We start from the raw sequence: 20,201 nt of genomic DNA on the forward strand, positions 1-20,201 counted from the left end.
AAAATATTTTTTATTTTATTATTGCCCCTTCAATTTGATCTTTTATGACCACCGCAATATCAGTACTAACGTTGATATAACAATGCACCTTAAATGTTTTTTTTTTCATTATGGGGGTTAACAATCATTTTCGAAATTTGACCTTCAATACAGGGGTCAAGCATGCCGATCACGAATTCAATTTAATGTTAAAATGAAAGGTATGCATTCATCCTGCTTCATGAATTCAACAAATTAACATGGTAATATCTGCTTACATGAGATTAGCAAGTTTTATTTTACAAAAAAAGCAATTGTCCGCATTAATGGTTTCAGGTTTAAACATCACCCCCCACTATATATATATATATATATATATATATATATATATATATATATATATATATATATATATATGTCAACACAGAAAACATGTATACAACATTTAAAAAACACAAACGTGATACGATATATGCTACTTTTGTTTATTTGAACATCATCTGGTACGTTTTGCCATTCCCAAATGAATTTCCATGAAATTCCAGTGAAAAACCTTTAAGAACAGTGAGCAGCGGACTCTGTGGCACACAGGTTTATTTAACAATATGGTATATAAGTACGAAATGAGCCATTTTGAACCAGTTTGTACAGTGATTCATTCTTATTTTACTGCATATGTACAGTGCTGTCTATCTGCACGATGTACATTAGAGAACAGTTTCATCAATTCAAGTTTAATGCGAAAGACAAAATGATGTACTCTCTGCACGCAAATCAGCAGTTAAACAAGTTTGTTTCCCACCACAGGCAAAAGAGGTACAGGACTTAAAGATAATATTTTAGACAGAAGGAAAGACAAAGCAATAATATGAACAAGACAAGTACTGGACCGGGTCCAGTAAAGACAACATTCCGGCACCTGTGAACGGTAACACACAACAAGTGCGGGATCCCCCAACACTTGGGTTTGTGTGAGCAATAGTCTCTAGAACTGTACAAATTATTTAGCTCCCATAACTTTACAAACAGGAAGGAAATTTAAGGCTTTCCCAAAGGCAGTCCTTTTGAAAAAAAAAATGGCATATTAGAATAAATTAGCCAGGAATAGAGAAGAGGTGAAAACCTGGCAAATAAAAAAAAGAAATTCACAGACAAATCAATTTACAGTCTGTGCAACACAAATACAATATCAATTTGCAGAGATACGAAACAAAAAGCAAAACAAAGTTTTTTTGTTTTGAAGTTATTTTAGAAAAAGTCAATATCAGAACAGAACAACTGAAAAACAAATTTGAACAACACAAAGACCAGCGCAAGCACTTGCTTGGCTGGTCTGAACTAAAAATATATTCTTTGTGTCTTTGCTGTCCTTTTTCCTCTTTTTACAGCCATTACTTGAATCGTCGTGTGTTGGAAGAAAATGCAGTCCCTTGCTTAAGGGATAGTTCACAGTCTGTAGGCCTCATTTGTTGTCCGTTAACTTTGTACATCAGCAAATACAAAAAAAGTGTCTCGACTGAAACTAAACAAGGCCTTTCTTCTGTCATTAGACGCTACAATCCTTCAACAAACTTCTCCAAAGTGTCTCCCGTCGTGTCACCAACCATGCCCATGTCATTACTTAACCCCCCTCGATTTGGTGTGTTTAGCTGCGGGAGCATGGCACTCTGCTCTGGTGTTCCCATGTGTCCGTGCTCTAAGGGGCCCGACATTGGCCCTCCGAGACTGGGGTGAGGGGAGCTGGAGTGAAGAGCAGGGTGCTGGGGCGAGGGCTGCGGTTGTATCCGAGGGGAGGGACTGGAATGCGGCGGCTGCTGTGAAGGCGGACGGGGCGACTGCACCGGAGCTGGAGAACGTACTTGGTTACCCAGAGAGTTTGTCATTGCCTGGCCCGGCAGGTGAGGCCCTCCCTGTGCTTGGCCTTGAAGCATGTGAGGTTGGGGACTCATGGAATTGGCCTGTGCTGGAGAGGCCATCTGCTGCTTCAGCATCTGCTGTTGCTGAAGCATTCGCTGCTGCAGCAGGTTCTGTGGCCCATCCATACCCATGCCAGCCGGGCCCATTTGAGATGTGGGGGGGAGCTGGCTCATTGGCCCCCCACCACCTTGCATAGCCATATGCTGCTGCTGTTGCTGCATCCGGAGCTGAGAGTAGCTCACCTGCCCAGGTTGCTGCTGCGGGAAAGGGCCATGGCCCTGTGGCATCCCTCCCTGCTGCTGCTGCTTCTGTTGTTGCTGCTGCTGCTGCAGCTGCTGCATCCTGAGCATCTGCTGCCTTCGAAAAAGCTGTGGGTTCCCGTTTTGGGCAGCATTCATCATCTGACCTTGAGGACCCATTGGTGCCATTCCTTGGGGTCCTGCTTGCTGTAGCGCCTGCTGTTGCGGGGGCATGGCTTGCCTCTGCACCTGACCGGCCATCGCTGCCATATTTGGCATCCCAGCCTGGGAACCCATCATAGCCTGGGGGTTCTGCTGCGGCGTTGGCGCCTGCGGGGTCAGCTGGTTGCCCTGGTACTTTGCTGTTCTCTGTTTGATGAATGCAGCCATGAGGTAGGGGTTGGATTTGAGAATATTGAGGACTTGCTGCTGCTGCTGCGGGGAGCTGGGAGACTTGAGGGTGCGCAATAGATCCTGTAGAGCACTGGGGGCAATGTTGCTGGGCATCCCTCTGGGCATGTTCTGCTGCTGGGGCGTCAAGCCCTGCTGTGATGGGCCTTGAGGAGGCATGACGCCTCCCATTTGGAGACCTTGCTGCTGGGGCATCATCGGCCTCTGCATGAGCTGGCCCTGCTGAGGCATGGCAGTTGCCTGCACCTGAGCAGCCATGGGTCCTTGTTGAGTCGGGACTTGAGGCTGATGACCCTGCAGATTCTGCATGCCCCCGCCCCATTGATTTTGCTGCATGGTCTGCATAACCTGCGGCCCTCGTGGCCCCGGCATCATCTGCATCTGGCCCTGCATTTGACCCTGCATCTGGCCCTGCATCTGACCCTGCATCATGCGTGGGTGGTTCATGGGTATTCCATTCATGCCATAGTTTTGCTGCTGCTGTTGCTGCTGCTGCTGCTGCTGCTGCCTTACCTTGGCAGCAATGTGTATCTGGTTGGCTACTTCCATGGCCGCTCGTAGAGGCTGTTGTTGCTGCTGCTGCTGTTGTTGTTGTTGTGGCTGCGGAGGAGGCTGCTGAGGCTGTGGCATCTGTGACGGAGGCTGCAAATTGGGCAGTGGGGATGGCTGCTGATGAAGAGGAGACGATTGTGAACCGGGTTTGCCTTGACTGATGGGCGTTGGGGGCTGGCTAGTGCGGCCACTGTTGGGGAAGACTTGGCCCATGTTAGCAGGGTTGGGAGGCGGCTGCTGCTGCTGCTGCTGCTGCTGCGGCTGGCTTGGCATCGGCTGCGGAGTCTGCGGAGTATTAGGCTGCTGCAGGGAGTTGGGAGTGTCAGGGGCCGCTGAGGTAGGTGGAGATGGCATGGGCATACCCCTTCCTGCCATGGTGGCCATTCGGCGGCGTATGAGTTGAGCTTGCTGCAGCCTGTGCTGCAGCTGCTGTTGGCGAAGCTTGTGCTTGATATTCAGACAGAAAGGAACAGGACACTTGTTCTCCTGGCAGTGCTTGGCGTGATAGCAACACAAAGCGATGAGCTGCTTGCACACCGGGCAGCCGCCGTTGGTCTTGCGCTTACAACCCTTGGTATGTTGAACCACCCTCTTCATCTTCTGACATGAAGGAAGCGAGCAGTTGGCATTCCGGCACTGGCAGGCGTGGACTAGCGACTGGATGCAACGCTGGATGCTCAGACGGCGGCTCTCCTGAGGACTCTTGGAAGCCTCGCCACTCTGGCCGTTGCTGTCATCATCTAGACCCAGGCCCCACTTCACCATCCTGTGTTCATGCCTCTTAGTGTTGTAGCAGTTAATGCATAGGTCGTAGTCCTGCAGGAAAAAGAGACACAAGAAAACGTCAGTCAGGACAGTCCCAGGTGCCAAGATAGAAGACGATGGAAGAGTCCCGTACCTCACAGACGGTGCAGTGCCAGCGGGTCTCCACATGGTGCTTGCACTCGTTGCACGTGTAGACAAAGCGGTCCTGCCCCTGGTTGTGCAGCTCCACCAGCATGCACATGGTGCTCCACTTGCATCTTCTCAACGAGCTGAACTCCCAGTGCTTGTCCCGCGCCAACGTCAGGAAGGCGTCGCGCCCATCCATCAAGTCGCACGTCAGCAGAGGATCGGGATCCATGATGGGGGGAAGGGTGTTGATGACTGGCCCAGAATGAAGGTGGATTACAAAAAACACCTGAGGGCACAAGAGAAAAAATGCATGAGCCACGATTAATGCTCAATTAGTCATAGCTAAGGACGTTCAACTACAGCACCTTCAATTTCCAACGCCGTTGAGATCAAGTATTGCACAGTTCTCAGACAGACTCAGACAGAAAATACTTCAACTCTCACCTCTTTATGCTTCTCCATGGTGGCGTAGAGCTTCTGGGAGAGATCATTCGCTACATTCGGCATTCCAGGCTTTTTCTTATTGGCTCTGCTGACGCTGCTCTTGTTTTTGTTCGTCTTCTTGTTATTCTTCTTCTTAGCATTCTTGCTGTCAGCTTGGGCACCCTGGACCGAATGAAATGACCGAATTTCAACGAGTGGTAGCCAAGGTGGTAATAAATACACACCGAAACATTTGAATACTTCCAACCACATTATGAAGGAATGGCACGAGTCTGCTATGCTCACCTCTGGAGTCTCACAAGAGGCAGTGTTCTCCTCCTTCTTGCGTTCCTCCTCCTCTTGCTCCAGCTCTTTAATACTCTCCTCCAGCACATTTGGCCAAAAGTCCCCTTCAAAGTATGGTAACTCTTTTGCACTGGTCAGCCTGTCTTCTGTCGCTTGCTTGAAAATATCCTGAGTGTGCACAAAGCCCAATATAAAGACCTTCCAAAAATCTATTAACATGCAATTGCATGGATCCAACGCACGGGGGAGTCGTTAAGTGAGAATTGCCTTAAACAAAGCCACATGTAACAATCACAAAAACATAATGGTTGCAACTCTGACCTTGTAGTCGTGAATGATTCGCTCAGCGAAGGCCTTGTCCAGCATCTTCCTGTACCACTCTTGGAGTCTCTTGGGCTTTGGGATTTTCTGGTCAGGCGGGTGGCAGTGAAAAATGTAGTCATCTCCTTCACTGGGTGGACAGGCCCAGATGTGACCCATCACATACCTGAGTTAGAACATATGTTAGTCCCATAAGCCAGCAAAAGAGCCAGGTATAATCTCAATTCGACTCACCCCAGTTTCCTCACGTACTCCAGGTAGCCTATCAAGATCTCGTGGTACACTGCAGTCCTTAGCATACGTGGCTTGAAGAAATGAATACTGTCGAGGTATGATATGTAAACCCGTCTGGTATTTGGAAGAGGGCAATCGGACCCGTACTCCTGGACATGCATGCCGAAGAAACAAACGTCCACGCCGTCTATTTCCTCGAATGCAAAAAGTGCTTTGGTTCTGTAAGGGAAGCTCTCCACCATCTCGCCTGAGTCCACAAACCTGGAAGCACATAAACCAGGAATTCAATTTTAACTGTTGCAGTACATGATGGCTTCTGTAGTACGAGTGATATTAGCACTTTGGCAATTTTTCTCACTGAAATCAAGGGGAGAGGTTGTGTTGCTGTGTTACCAGGGGGTCACTAGAATTGTGTCTTAGGAGCCTGTGAGTGGAGGAGTTTGTGTGTTTTAGCCCAAGCTAAAATCATTAAGCATTTTAAGCATTTTCAAATTTCGATACTATCTGGAGTCAGTCCTACCCACCAAGGAACTCCTAATCTAGTCTTCTTAAACCCACTATCTTCTGTGCCTTTTTGTCTCCTCAAACCTGAGCAGGGTACAAATATGTTAAGTAAAATGAACAGGTGTTTGGTTTTGCCTTTACTTGACTCATTTTCATAGCTGCTCACAGAGCCATAAGTCGTGCTTTTATTTTTAGACAATGGCGCCTTCAAGGCGCAGAATGGCTCAATTAGTGCATAACCATTGGTATCCATTTGAAGAGCTGATTCAGCTGCAGACCGAAGCCTTGAGGCCAGTTTAACATGATACACTGTCCATTCAGAGATCTCTACGACTCCGGAGAGAAAGGTTTTAATCATTTTGAGGTATAATGAAATTTTTATATTCCTCTGGGTGCAGTGTGAGCCAATCTTGTAAGGAGGTGTATAAATGTTGGGGAGGCTTCAAAATGAAGCTGACATGGTTCTCTGTAGTCTACCTTCTTTGCACCCCATGTTAACACCAATCTTTGGATTCAAGTCACAACTTACCGGGACTTCATGCCAGGCTTGACCTCCACTGTTTTGTCAGAGCTGGCCACCACTCGTACGAACACCTCACCAGCCTCCGGGTGGTTCTGTCTTTTCAAGTACTTGTTTACTCTGTCCTCAATGTATGTGCCCAATCTTGTGGTCTGCAATCCTTCAGACAGACAAAGACAGGGACGATAAGTACAGCGATAGGACTAAAAACTGACTAGGTGACACAGCAGACTTACTTTTTGCTGAGAACTTGTTCTCTTTTCTTGTTTTGCCAGACTTCTTCAGACAGTTGTCACAGATGAATCTGTGGGAGAAACTCAACATGAGTGATATTTGCTGATGGTTTAGATTGTGATAAAGGAACTTGAGCAGCAAGAGAATTTACCCTGACGGCCAAATGACATCATAGTGCAGTGCACAGATTTGGTGCATCTTCCTTCCACAGTCTTTACATTCAATGAACCTGCAAACACATTTACGTTCGAAATCATTTAAGATCAAGCCGTGAAAAAGTAGCAAGCGTAAATGAAAAAATGACTCACGGTTCGGGGTCCAGCATGTCGTTTTTCTTCTTTTCAAATTGTTCTTTTGAGATCATCCTGAAAGAGTCACCAAAAGAAGTTACTCATTGAAACTAAGGATGTTAAATAACACAGAGATGTCTGACTATATCTACTAACGTTTGCGGCTGAGCTGGGTCATCTCCCAGGGTCACACTGTTCCCTTGGATCTCATTGAAGCACTTTTCACAGAAGTGATACCTGTTGACACCAAGACCCAAATGTGTGAATGCAACCAGCACACATAAGATGAAGAGGCAAACATCAACATGAATGTGTGTAAAATATGTTTCGAGGGAAATTTTCATGACTCATTCACTGGCTTTCATGGACTTAGTACTGTATTGGAGAAGAAGCTCTGAAGTTTAACATCAAGACAAAAACTTGAAAGATTCTCGTTAGCCGACAAGGCAGTAAAGAATTCCATGGAACGACAATTCATCATCTAGTAGATTTTAATACTTATAAGAAAGCCACTGCAGGAATATATCACTTGGTAACGTACCAACTGCGTGAAGTGAATAGGTATCCAATCGTACATGAATGATGTGCAATACATCTTTTGCACACCAGGGGGAGCTTTGGTGTTAATTGTCCAACACATTTTAAAGGTTGAATCCAGACTAAAACTCCTCGGATATGAGGCTAATTGTTTACCTGTTTTGGTAGCTGTAGTAGGTTCCATCCCTGGAAATGGTGCACAACTGTTTGCCATAGCAACACAGTGTCTGAGGTGAGAACTCATACTGTCGGGACACAAAGAAATGACACCAGATCAGCACGACATATCTTACATACACATGCCTCAGGAGCTTGTGTCACTCACCTTTCGGCCACAGCAGTAGCCCAGCTCTTGCATGACAGGATCGATCTCTGCCTCAAATACTTCAGCGAGTTTGGTGCAGCACTTGTAAACACGGGACGTTTTCCGGTTGTACAGCCAAGCGTTGTTGAACATGAGCCACACGTCGTCCACGTACTGCCATGGCTCTTGGTATTGACCTGTATCCAGTTTACGTTTTATGGTGGATAGATCAATGGGGTTCTTCACTATGTCAAAGTAGTCCTGAAACAAAGGGTAAAAATGTTAGTGTGAGGGAGTAGTCAGCTAAAAATCTAAGTTACCCAAGTGAAGACTCACAGGAATACACAGTAGCATTGGGTCTACAGGTTGTCTGAACGGTAGAGATTCAGGATCTTGTCTGTAAAGAGCCTCCAGTGTGGGCATTAGTGCTTGTCTCAGCTCTTCAGGCTTGAAAACTGAACAGAAAAACAAATATTGAAAGTTCAATTCATACACATGGAGTTCCTTCTGAATATGAACCATTAGGGGTGGTTCCTACTTTTTTTGCGATTTTGAGGGGGGGATGAGGTGGACGTGCCGTTGGCCCCGCTCTCCTCCTCTTCTTTGGGTTCTGCCTTCGTCTCTGGCTTCTTCTCCTCGGTTTCCATTGGCTCCTGCTTTGGCTCTGCAGCATCAGGCTCCTCTTTGTCCACTAGAGGAGCTTTTGTTTCGTCATCCTGCAGTACAGCAGTGAATATAATCAATGACTTTGAAGCGCAACAGACTGGTTTGACATCATCCAAGAGTTCAAAAGAACCTAAAACTTACAGCTGTTTTTATGGTCGCCGGCTTCTTTCCAGAAATGCTTTCTTCGTCTTCTTCTTCTTTCACTTCAGCTTTGATTTCAGTGGCGCTCGTGTCAGGTAGAGTTGGTTGACAATTCAGCTCAGCTACAGATCCAGGAGTAGGCACTCTGTTGTCTATACTAGCAGCAGCCTGGGACAACTTCCGGGGAAAAAAAACAGAAGACTATTAAGGCCAAAACTCGTGCCCCAACGAAAAGGACTTTTCAAGCTCCTTACCGGTGTGCTGGGGTGCTGCGCCTGCACTGAGGCCGGCTGCTGGAGCGGACCCGTCGATTCAGGCTGCGGTGCTAATGGCGTAAGCGGCTGGGGAGGGTCAGGTGTGTTCATGGCGGATGGGGGCCCAGGCAGACCACTGGGGATATGCGTGGGGGTGGTGGAGGGCCCACCTGTGGAGGCAGGCGTGTTAGGCTGCGGCAGCACCTGGTTCTGTGTTGGAGTGTGGTGCTGCTGCTGCTGCAGTTGCGGCTGCAGGTTGGCCGTTGTGTTGGGTGGAGGGTTGCCCGCGAGGGCTGCAGGGCCACAAGGCAACTGGGAGTTTAGAGAGCCCATGGCATTCAAGGACAAGCTAGAGTTCTGTTGCTGAAAGTTAACAGAAATAGGACAACATAAGAAACCCACCTTATATATTCCAAATAAATAGTAATAGTGAAAAACTGGACTGCCACGACTCACCTGCACGACAGTATTCTGAGTTATGGGCTGGCCCATACCGACATTCACATTCATGGCTCCACCTGTGGCTCCAGGGAATTGACCCTGTGGCAAGAATTGGCCCTGGTTGGGTGGGACCATGTTATTCACGTGATTACCCATCATGCTCTGAGTCTGAGGCATTCTTGAGGGAGACATGCCCATCTGAAATCAAGAATTTAGAAAATCAGTGATCTAGGTCAAGTAAATCCGAGTCGAAATAGCCCAAAAAATAGTGCTAGGACAAACAAATTCATAATATGCTGGTCACATGCCCTGTTGTACGGACATAATAAATGTTTGAAAAAGGTTCTCACATTTGGCACAGAGTTCATGTTCATCTGCTGCGGGTGATTCATGGGGGACGGAGCTCGAGCCCCAATGGGTGCCTGAGACATCTGGGCATTCTGCATTGCTATCGGGTTGAACTGATTGATACCTGCGGCACAAGTCACAAATCATCATCAAAACGCTCGTACTGGTCCAAAAATGAAACATAAATCCAGTACATGACATTTAATTACCTTGAGACATCTGCATGCGGTTCATTAGCTGATTTTGCATGTTGGGCATAGGCACAGGTCCACCTGAGAGATCACACAATGCAAGAATTATTATCAGCTAGTATCTGTTAATATAACTGAAGAACTAAATGTAGCTACTTACCTTGAGGCCGGGCAGCCTGTCCAGGACCCATCGCATTAGGCTGAGCCATTCCCGGCTGCTGAGGTCCTCCAGTTCCCACCATGCCTGGCTGCTTCTGACGCCGTGAGCGCCTTTTCTCTTCCAGCTCTTTCTGGATTTTGTAGATTTTCTCTGCTAAGAAGTGGTAATACTCGTCCTAATGGGAAGATAGAAGGAGGTTATTGTCAAAATAAACAAACCCGTATTCCTTGGGTTGAACATTTTTGTGTTTTTCACTTACCCTGCTGTTGGCCGACTCATACATGTCACCCTCCACCTTGCGTGCATATGCAACTAGGTTCTCCATCCGTCTGTCCTTTAGTGCTGCAGGGTCAGGGGTGGGGAATATGGCTTGTACTCTGGAAAGGTGACAGAATAACCCATGTGGTTTTGTTTTTGTTCGTCGAGGTAACAAACAGTTTAATTGACTTACAGTTTGTGCACCAGGTGGGTGCGCAAGTCCTGAGTGACGTGTTCGTGCCAAGCTTTACGCACACCCGATGCCGAAAGGGGGGCAGCGGCGGGCAGGTTCCCCAGACCTGCCACTGACCCATCTGGCAACAACTGACTGTAAGCAAAGAATCAACATGTTTCAGTCAGGCAAAAACGTGTTGAAAAGGTGACATGTGTATTTCCGCTGCAAAAAAGGGATACCAACTTGTTTAGTGTCGTTGGCAACGAGGAGTCAGAGTGCATGCCGGTCTGCTCCGAAGAGGGAACCCCCAAACCCCCTGCCATCTGGTTCATCTGATTAGTGCCTGATGAAGATTCATTAGAGAATTAAAGACAACAGATTAACAGCAGGCTGAAAATGGTGTGATTTGAAGTGACACTCTGTTTAGTGCACATCTAACACCACAATGGAAATTTCTTAAAGTGCTTGATTGGTACCTAATTGGTTCAGATTCCGTAGTTGATGCTGAGGGCCTTGGGGATTTTGGGTAGCTTGGCCTTGGTTCTGCCCTTGGACCTGAGCAGGAGACTGGTTTCCATAGGGCAGGCCGAGGGCGGCGTACGCCCTCTGCATGGAACTGGGGTCGATGTGGGTGGCAGCAGTGTTGATGTTTGCAGAGCTCGGCTGGCCAGTTCCCCCTGTGTTGATGGCGTTTTGTAGACCAGCACCAGGGGAACCAAGCATGGCTGAAGGAAGTAAGAAGTAATACAAATTCAATCTAACACTTCCAAAAAAAAGTTATATTTTTTTCTATTTACTATTTTAGCTAAGTAGATTTCCTTTAACTGCCTAGTTAATAAATGCGGAGGCTTTCCCGTTGCTCCCTGCTGTGTTGATAGCTGACAGGCAGCATGCTGCCTTGGTGCGGGATTTAAACCTGTCATCGGCTCTTGGAGCCAATCAGAGAGCGGAAGGTGCCTTCATTGATAGCAGCAGAGCAAAGATCCTCCCCCAAGTGTCACATTACTGGCCCTGCCCATCTAGTGGAAATTCTCTCACTCTAGCGGCGCTCTTTATCCAGCAATCCATTAGATCATAGGTGGCTGCTAACAACCTGCAGGTGGCACCACTCCTTACAACAATAGATTCAAGGGCAACTGTTTACTGGCATCTTGAAAAGAAGAATTCTACAGCCATTAAGACAAGACAGACATTAGACATAAAAAAATCTATTTTTTATATATATATGATAATCTGTCATATATCACCTAATGAGATATATATAAATATATATACATAAATTTACAGATATATTGAGTCAAATCAACAGAGGATATGCTAGGGACACCCACGCTGCTGATTCCGCTTATCGCTTGCATTCTTCAGCGGGAGGCAGACTGGACAGTCGTGTCGCGTGCAATTCTTCCAGTGGGAAATGATCTGTCTGGAGGATGCACAGTGGGCCACTGGAGAGGAATAGACATACGACATGTTCAGAAGTTGTGTAACGTTCCATACACAACGTGTATTTTCGCATGTAGCATTCTCAAGCATGACTTGTATATGCCAAAATACCAAATTTAACCTATAAGTGTCTCACTACCAAAAGCAGCAATCTGTAAGCCAACAAAATTACAACTCCACAATGATATTAACCACAGATACTTGTTTGGAACCATGGCTGTGGAAGCTTTGTGGTCACATATAACAACCCTGCCACTCCACTACTGTCGAGGCTCGTGCCCTCAAAGCTAACCACCCTAATGATGGTTTTTCACAGATTCAAAACCACTGAGTTGGCAAATGTAAGAAGCTGTTCATTTAGGTTTATTTAGAGGAGGGTTGGAAACTCTTGTTTCAGCCAAGACAATCCTACTCACTTCTGAAATGACTTGTACTCACCCTGACAGGATTTGCCAGCTTGGCAGTGGGTCATGTGGTTGAGGACGTTCTTCATGGTACGACAATGGGGTAGCGTGCAGGCCCTCACTTCCCCATTGGCCTGTTCCCTGCGCTGGCACTTGTGTGCATGAAGCAGCAGGACCAGCTGCTGCTGAATGAGTTTGCGTTTCTCTGGGTCGGCCGTGGGACCACCAGTCACACCCCCAGCTCCAGGGACCATGCCCACCGCCGCTACCTGCTGCTGCATTTGAGACTGCAAAAAAAAAAAAAAAAGACATTTGAGTTGAATGTTATTGACACAATTAACAATTTTAGACGCATTTGTAGCTCTCAAAAGCTCTTCCATGGAATTCACAGATTTGGAGTTGCTGAAGTGGCTTTCAGCCAACGATTTTGGCTAAAACATGGTACATGGCTAATACCAGAAGACTGTGTAGCAAATAGTAGCTTGAAGCAGACAGAAAAATCACAGAGGCACTTACCATGTTTGGCACACTCCCGGCTCCTTTTAAGTCTGAAGGGAATTGTGGCAGATTGCTTGGAAGGGCTGTCTTGTTTTGAAGTTGTTGGGAGTTGACCCCAGTTCCCCCCATCTGCTGGACGCCAGCCTGACCATACTGCTGGCCAAATGGAGCTCCGGACATCCCCATCTGAAGAAGTCAGACATGTGAAAGGAGCTTTAGCACAAAGTGGCATACTATTTATATTCAATACTTGCTGAGCCACAGACAGGAGCATGGACCTGGTATTTTAAATGACAAAACATCATCAATCAATTACATAAAAAAAAAAGAAAAAGGGAACATCACATTTCAAGACCGAAAAGAATCTGCCTTATCCTGGAAGTGGACAGCTGGTATGTAAAAACTAATGTCAGACAGGTGAGTAAATTTTCTTATTCCCCAGCTTACTAAAAAAATATGTTAACAACCACTGCGTGATGTATGATCCTTCATGCTGCTACTCATCACATGAGAACTCATCTGGAGGGAAACAGTCGCACAGAGCAGCCTTCAAAACAGAGATGCACATGTAGCGCTTCATGCCTCACAGCTAAACTTGCCATTAAAGCTGATGTTTACAGTAAGTGAGAATGTAAAAGTTACTTTTGTTTTAAAGCAAGTTTCCTGGAATATCTGAGAGAACAGATATAGGTACCATGTTTTTTCCACATTTAAATTAACTGTTGGTGATTTAGTTTCCCCTTAAATACAGTTTAAATTGTTCAACATTAAGTATTTTAACCCTAACTTGAATCAAAGATTGTTATCAAATAAAGCCCTATCACAACAATGTCAAAAAGAGTGTCTACTCTTATTGTGCTGGGACTTCTAAAATAGATTTTTTCGGTGCTCTGATTAGACCCCCAGATGTCATTACAGATAACCCTCAACGTCCATCTGTCTGCCACCTTTGGCAGCTTTGCTGCGCGGATGCTTCCTGCTGCCAGTGGTGCTCGAGCAGACAGAGGAGGCTCAGCCCAGTCGAGTGATAAAGAGCAAGAGTGATGGAGGGGCAGGCTCTGAGAGGACAGACATGCTCAACAGCTGAGCGGAGCACTGGGCTGCAGTCTGCCCCTCCCCCCAACAGTGCACAAACACACCGACGCCTTTTTTGCTTCAACACTCAAGCGCACAAGAGATAACATGATCCAAACATCAGCATTTTTCCACTTGTCTTTTCCTTTTTCAGCTCATCCTTCCTGCAACCAAGTCACAGAAAACAAGTCCTGTGGACATGGTTTATAACTCTTTTTATCAAACACCCGCGGGCCTCTGAGGAGGAGAGGACTTCACAAGGCGAAGGCTATGAATATGGAGTTGAAGAAAGGGACGCCCGCATTTTTTTTTTCAAGCTCTGTTCCTTTGGGTTCTGCTTGAAACCATTAGTAAAACCCCATTTCTAAATCTCCTTAGACTACGTAAACGAAAACAAGTAAGGATCCATTGAGATTGTAGACTTGTTTTACTGCAAAACAGTCAAATCACTCCACATTTGGACAGAGAACAATCGCGTTTCACTGCCTAGGAAGGACACCAACACAATGGTGTCTCCAAGCAGCTTCATCAGAGTGCATTGAAACTGAGCACAGTGAGTTCATGAAAACCTCACCACTCCATTGGCGTTGATGGCATTGACAATCAACAGGTGGCTAAAAAACTCAAACAAATGTTTTCCTCACTACACAATAGAGGTGCATTTGAGGTGGTGAAGACACGCCCTCCACATCTTTATTATCCAAATCATGACAGTAGGTCTACAGGTTATGCTACACGTCTGCTTGCTATGTACATTTCTTATAGGTGGTTTCACAAAGCCACACAGCAAAGCACTGCCAGTAATTACCACCATGTGAGAGCAGCAGGTGATAAGAACTGAAAGTGGATGGCGCTCACTTCAACATTTTGAACTGGCAAAGCGGCAACTGCTTGTTCTTGTCAATATATGATGAGAGGATATCATATGTTAATTTAACTCCACTTTACAGTAGATCCCTTTCTTCATTCAAGTGCAACCAATCAAGAAAAAGAACAAGGAAAAATGGAATGTACAAAGATGCATACCAAAATGTTAAATAATTTCAAGAAATCTTATATACTGACATTGCATTTGTTGAGCTGTACTGAACTGTGAACGTGCAGAATCTTAAGTATGACGCAAAGTTTGGAATGAAAGTAAATTCACTCATCTAATTTGTATATTACGACTTCACCTGGCGGCGGCCATAGCGCATTACATAACGTTTACAGAGGTTAATCTGATCCACTGGAGACGTTCTTCCTCAGCACTAAAGCAACAACGATGATGATGGGTGAGCATCATCATGGTAATTTATAGCCTTTGAACACAGACTCTCTACTACGATGAGTAGTGTATTTTTCTCTCACGCCGTCCACTGTGTCTGCCGCCATTTCCCTGTTTTATTATTTTCACATTTCCATAAAGCATCAGCTCCAGTATGTGCTGCCTGTGGATTCACAGGTCATACACAGGCATGTGCTGTAACTACACGCAGAAGCAGTGTCACTTTGTCATAATGTAAGAGTGCAAATTTTAAGCAGAAGATTAATATTCCTCTTCACAATCTGAGTCAGTCACATTTGCTCTCTTGCTCTCTGCGTACTATGTAACTATAGCCACCCTTGTCTCTGCGATGGGGGGGGTGGTTTTCATGATGTAAGTACTCCAAATCTGCAATAGAAACTGATGTTGCCTGAGATTACAATATTGATCAAAACTATTGTCATTATCAATTTTGTAATAATCGTGCAGTCTGACAAGACCAACACCAATAATACACAAAATACCCATTGGCAATTTCACAAATGTGATCAATGGACTACAGTAAATTCTCATCTTTACCACACATAGACAATAACAACATAGTTACGTGAAGTGCCAAATAAGGCAATTTCTTGGTTGCTACAAAAGAATTCATTTCAGATGACCAACATAGTCAGGTGGACATCCATACACGAATTATCTAATGGAGGAATAGAAGTTAGTCTGTTTGAAACCATAAAACTTTCCTACCTTATTCATGTTGCCACTTTGCTGAGCGTTCAGGCTGTTATGTCCACCCAGTTGTGATCCACCTTGAGTGAGTGTTTCCGCCAACACACTGCCACCAACTCCAGGTCCTGCTCCCACTTGCCCTCCCGGCATGCCTTGACCCTGGTACTGCATGCCAGGTCCAGGTCTCCCTCGCCCAGCTGGTCCCAAAGTACCATTCATTACAGGTCCTGTTGGTCCCAGGACTCCATGACCCTGCCCACTGTTCAACATGGTCTGATTGAAGCCCATCCCAGCACCACCGTTGCCTTGGCCAGCTGATACACCTCCTTTTTGCGCCTGGGGAGACTGATGATTTGGGGAGCCTTGACCGAGCGGACTTTTACCAAGCACTGCCCCAAGCTGGTTTCCAACCATGCCTCCCTGTTGGGGACCAGAGTTTAGACCGCCTCCAAGGATAGAGGAGCTCCCTGGCCGCAGCAGTTCAGAAAGCTGCTTATGCTTGGCTGCCGCATCCATGACCAGAGAGCTGAGACCTGGCCCGCCCGCTCCACCAGGGCCCCCATTGGATGGCATGCCCATCTGAGAGAGGTCACCATTTGGGATAAGCTCATCCGGTAGGTCATTCTCAAGATCAAGCAGGGACACAAGATCTGGGGAAAAAAAACAGAAAAAATTAGAAAGACAGACTACAATTTGTGCATTCGCAGCATGTTCTGAAAGTCTGTCTTTATTCATTATTGAGCAGTCATGGTTAAAAAAATCTAAAGCATTTTAGTGACTGTAAAACACAAATCACACAGTTTCATTTCTTCATCATGAAATTTAAACTGGAGTATGCATTAATTTGTTTTATGCAACCATAATGAGAAAAACTGTGACCAACTAAATCATGTGCCAAATTTGTGGCACACTTCATTGAGGCTTCAGTCGTCGGCTTTACTGGCACGCCACACCCACAGTCATTCAGGAAATGAGGACCAAACCCTTTAAGTAATTATTACATTTTAACTCGTGTAAATTATATCATTTTTATGTATTTATATGAAATCGCAATGGTACATTTTCTGACAGCAAGGATTGGTCGACGAAAACCTGACACCTTCACTTGTCTGTGAATTGTTATTAGACTAGCGAAACCAAGAGGAACTGGAATGAGTTATGGTTCGATCATTTTAACACAAACACTTGAGGGTGGAGCTAGATGCACACTACAAGATGTATTAGATTATAGAATCCAATGTTTCAATGTTTAATTACTGCTAGTCTGTTTTTCCAGTTCTTCATTTCAGGAGTTGTTCAGTGCAAGACAATATCTATCATTCTATCAATCTATCTATCAAGTATTTATGATATATAGTTGACAGGGAGTCACAACTCGCTCTGCTGCTGTGGTGCATAAATCAAGCTGCTACTCATTATGTTAACTCATGAGTGCAGTAGGCACACCAAGAGTGACTTATTCTCCAAAGCACATTGTGGACAAACTAATTAAAAAATGATTAAAATGTTAAATTAGAGCGTAACATAATGATACGACTTGGAGATGATCATCGGCAAAAACCAACTTGTGTCCCCGGAGTTTAATAAGGTGTGAATTTTCATAGTGGACGTATCTTTTTTTATTTGAGGGTGTGGTCTGTGGTTGTAAAATCAGAGGAGTAAACGGGGAAGATAAACTCATATTTCAAAACAATATGCATTTTTAACTGAAACGATTATATGCCTTTCGACGGGTTCCACTGCAATTCCACACTGTGTTTAAACATAGCAGAATTTGATTCTAGCTGATGCTAAGAAATTAAGGAATACGGAAACCTTTATAGAAGGATTATATACAACTTTTATGACCCCAATTTGGTTAAGAATATGTTCAATTGTTGAAATTCTTTTTTTCTGTCCTTGCTGGACTTCAAAGAGTGTAACGCATAAATAAAATGTAACTTAACTAAAATAGAATCAACACATTCCTCCTCCAACTTGATCTTCAAACACATCTTTGTGGAATAAGGAGGTAGTTGATTTCTACACTACTTTCCCAAGAACACTCCATTATATGAGATGAGCCTGTTAAATTTGGGTTAACTGCTGAAAATGGGAGACAATACAATGCGAGGCATGTAGCTTAAATATCAGGACTTCAGCAATAAATTATGCTAGGATTTGAGTATTCGAACAATTAAACAAGATCTAAAAACTGCAATTGAAGTATATAATGTCATGTCAGGATTGATATTGTTTTACTTAAACTCCAGAGAATTCAGCTTTTGAGAAGTGGTTGCTCGAAGAAACAATCAAATAACACAAGTTCATCGATTCATTGTACCACCCTTCAATTTCAATTATTAATTGAGATGGGTTTTCTTGTCTGGCGTACTGATGAACTTGTCCATCACAACCCAGAACCTAGATTCATGAGAAAATGGCAAATGCAGTTTCTGCAACGACATCACACAATTTAGATTTGCTGATGTCCTGCAGTTCTGCCATACACTGTTGACATTCCAAACCAATTTGACATTCCATAATTGCACCGTCGGGTCATATTCGAATGTCCAGCTGTACTCATTGGTAAGATAAAGACCAAATACAGGAGAACAAGTTTCTCAACAGGTAGGACAGGTATATAAACGGACCCCTCGGCAAGTTTCTATCGGCATCCACAGCAATTCATCACTAAATTGCTGCGAGCTAAATTGTACAAACACGGCTAAAACAAACATTTTGTTTCCTCAGTAGTGGCTTCTTCTCTGCGTGTTCGGAGTGCTGAAGGAAGGAGGTTGTCCAATTTAAAAGAGGCTTGAGAAGATAAATCTACAACTGCAGAATATGTGCTGCTGTGAGCAGAGGAACACATCCAGGACTCTGACCCAGTATGACTCTGATTCTGTTTGGTACCCTTTTCTGAGATGACGACAGGTTCGGTAAGCAACTTTGTTTTTCCTAGTTAAATCCAAATAAATTGAAGGAAATCGCCACACTCTTATTTACTCTTTCTATCATTACCCGACACTGCTGAATGACTTACTTTTGAATGTCAATAATACTGGACATTAACGGCTGAAATCACTATTGAGAAGACAGGATTACATTTGCTCTAAATATGGATTTTAACACAATGACTCATTAGACGCAATAGATTTATACTTACATGGTACTTATTTAGACTTAAACAATTTTAATCTGTCGTTAAATTTCAGAAACATTGATGCTCTCATAACTATCAAATAATTCATCTGTAATGGACACATCAAAGAGAGTTGAAGCAGTTTAGCAATGCACTTTCGTTCAATTTGTTAATCCGTAAAAATGCTTTATTGGATTTGAGGGATTCATTTTGGCTGTGTTTAAAAAAAAAAAAAAGCCGGTTGTCACATGTGTCCTGCACTTACCTGGACCGTCCGATCCGGAGAGAGGTGAATTCAGCTTGGGTCGCTTTGCAGTCGGAGGTCCTACATCCAGTAGATTATCAGCCATTGTCGCCGGTAAATTTAACGGCTGTTCGCAGACAATCTCAACCTTTGGGTTTTTAGCTCAAAAAAAAAGATGGAGCGTTTTGTTTAAAGTACAATTGTGGCTGGCAGCTTGAAGATCTGCTGCCTGGAGAAAAAGGCTTCAAAAGAAAGGCAACAGCGCCACGCTCCGCCGCCGAAGATCACCCCATGATAATCCAACACCCAACACCCACATAATTGTCCTCAATAATTAAACTCGAAAAATTATTTCACGTCGAAAACAATAAATAAATAGTCACTCATAAAATACCACACAAAGCGTCGGCGAAAAACTGCCGCTGCAGATCGCCGGTTTCGCGTCCGTAGAGAATCATTTTTTCCGAGGCGAAACGAAGGTCCATAAAATCAATCTCTGGCTTAAATAAAAAGAGCAAAAATCGAGAAATATTTTCTATGTGGTGGATTATTTTTATCGACGCTGTCGACCGTTAAACACCACGTCTCCGGGTGGAGATACGGCGACAAGCGGCGCTCGCTAAAAGGGAAATCAAATATACAGTGGGCTCTCGACGCGATAAAAACCCATTTAACCCTCACATGTTTGCACAAAATCCCATCGAATTACCTAATACCTCGATTTTATGCAAGAAAACCCCGTTTAAGTCCGACCTGGGCAGCTCCTGTAGGGTTTTAAAATTAATGCTCCCCCAGAAATCCCGATTCTGAGCCGCGTCAAGATGGCGGCTGTTGATTCCTCCGATACAAAAAAAAGTTTTTTTTTTTCTTCCCAGCTAGACTGTGGGGGAGGAGGGGGAGTGGGGCAGCTGGCGTAGTGACGCAGTGACGTAAACCTGAGTCCCACCGTGCGTCATACGTGACTTTCGAGGCTAAACTTCATATTTTATCATTGTATTGAAAAGCATGCATTGCTTCATTTAGACGTAGCTGTTAAAACTCGAGTTTTAAGTAAACATTATTTCGAGGACGTATCGTTAGACAAAATGATTATTTAAATTGATGTGATTTAAATTTTAATTTAATTCGGTAAAGAAA

The 20,201-nt window shown here is 44.7% G+C and overlaps 1 protein-coding gene across 1 annotated transcript; it reads right to left on the reverse strand.

Annotated features, from left to right (window-relative positions):
* Positions 1-459: 459 nt before the first annotated feature.
* On the reverse strand, positions 460-19,931 carry crebbpb (CREB binding protein b). Its single transcript, XM_053851467.1, has 30 exons — positions 19,086-19,931; positions 15,715-16,346; positions 12,663-12,830; positions 12,181-12,433; positions 11,631-11,744; positions 10,776-11,024; positions 10,543-10,642; positions 10,318-10,452; positions 10,126-10,243; positions 9,867-10,041; positions 9,725-9,787; positions 9,518-9,639; positions 9,183-9,365; positions 8,727-9,089; positions 8,473-8,649; positions 8,204-8,381; positions 8,002-8,120; positions 7,687-7,926; positions 7,518-7,606; positions 6,981-7,061; positions 6,843-6,899; positions 6,686-6,763; positions 6,537-6,604; positions 6,310-6,460; positions 5,277-5,537; positions 5,043-5,208; positions 4,722-4,889; positions 4,437-4,598; positions 3,997-4,278; positions 460-3,914 (listed from the first exon to the last, which is right to left on the reverse strand). The coding sequence occupies exons 1-30, from the start codon at positions 19,168-19,170 to the stop codon at positions 1,533-1,535; spliced, it is 7,419 nt and encodes a 2,472-aa protein (XP_053707442.1). The 5' UTR covers positions 19,171-19,931; the 3' UTR covers positions 460-1,532.
* Between the last annotated feature and the right edge of the window lie 270 nt (positions 19,932-20,201).

This window comes from Synchiropus splendidus, chromosome 19 (assembly GCF_027744825.2).
Source record: "Synchiropus splendidus isolate RoL2022-P1 chromosome 19, RoL_Sspl_1.0, whole genome shotgun sequence".
In the NCBI taxonomy this organism is placed as follows: domain Eukaryota; kingdom Metazoa; phylum Chordata; class Actinopteri; order Syngnathiformes; family Callionymidae; genus Synchiropus; species Synchiropus splendidus.

What these genes read in the sequence shown, in the direction of transcription:
- crebbpb (XM_053851467.1), bottom strand. Translation starts at nt 19,170, where the DNA reads ATGGCTGATAATCTACTGGATGTAGGACCTCCGACTGCAAAGCGACCC. An exon ending in GACATGCTGGACCCCGAACC is followed by an intron (nt 6,764 to 6,842) that starts GTGAGTCATTTT and finishes ATGTGTTTGCAG; the next exon opens with GTTCATTGAATGTAAAGACT. An exon ending in CCATGGAGAAGCATAAAGAG is followed by an intron (nt 4,279 to 4,436) that starts GTGAGAGTTGAA and finishes TTGTGCCCTCAG; the next exon opens with GTGTTTTTTGTAATCCACCT.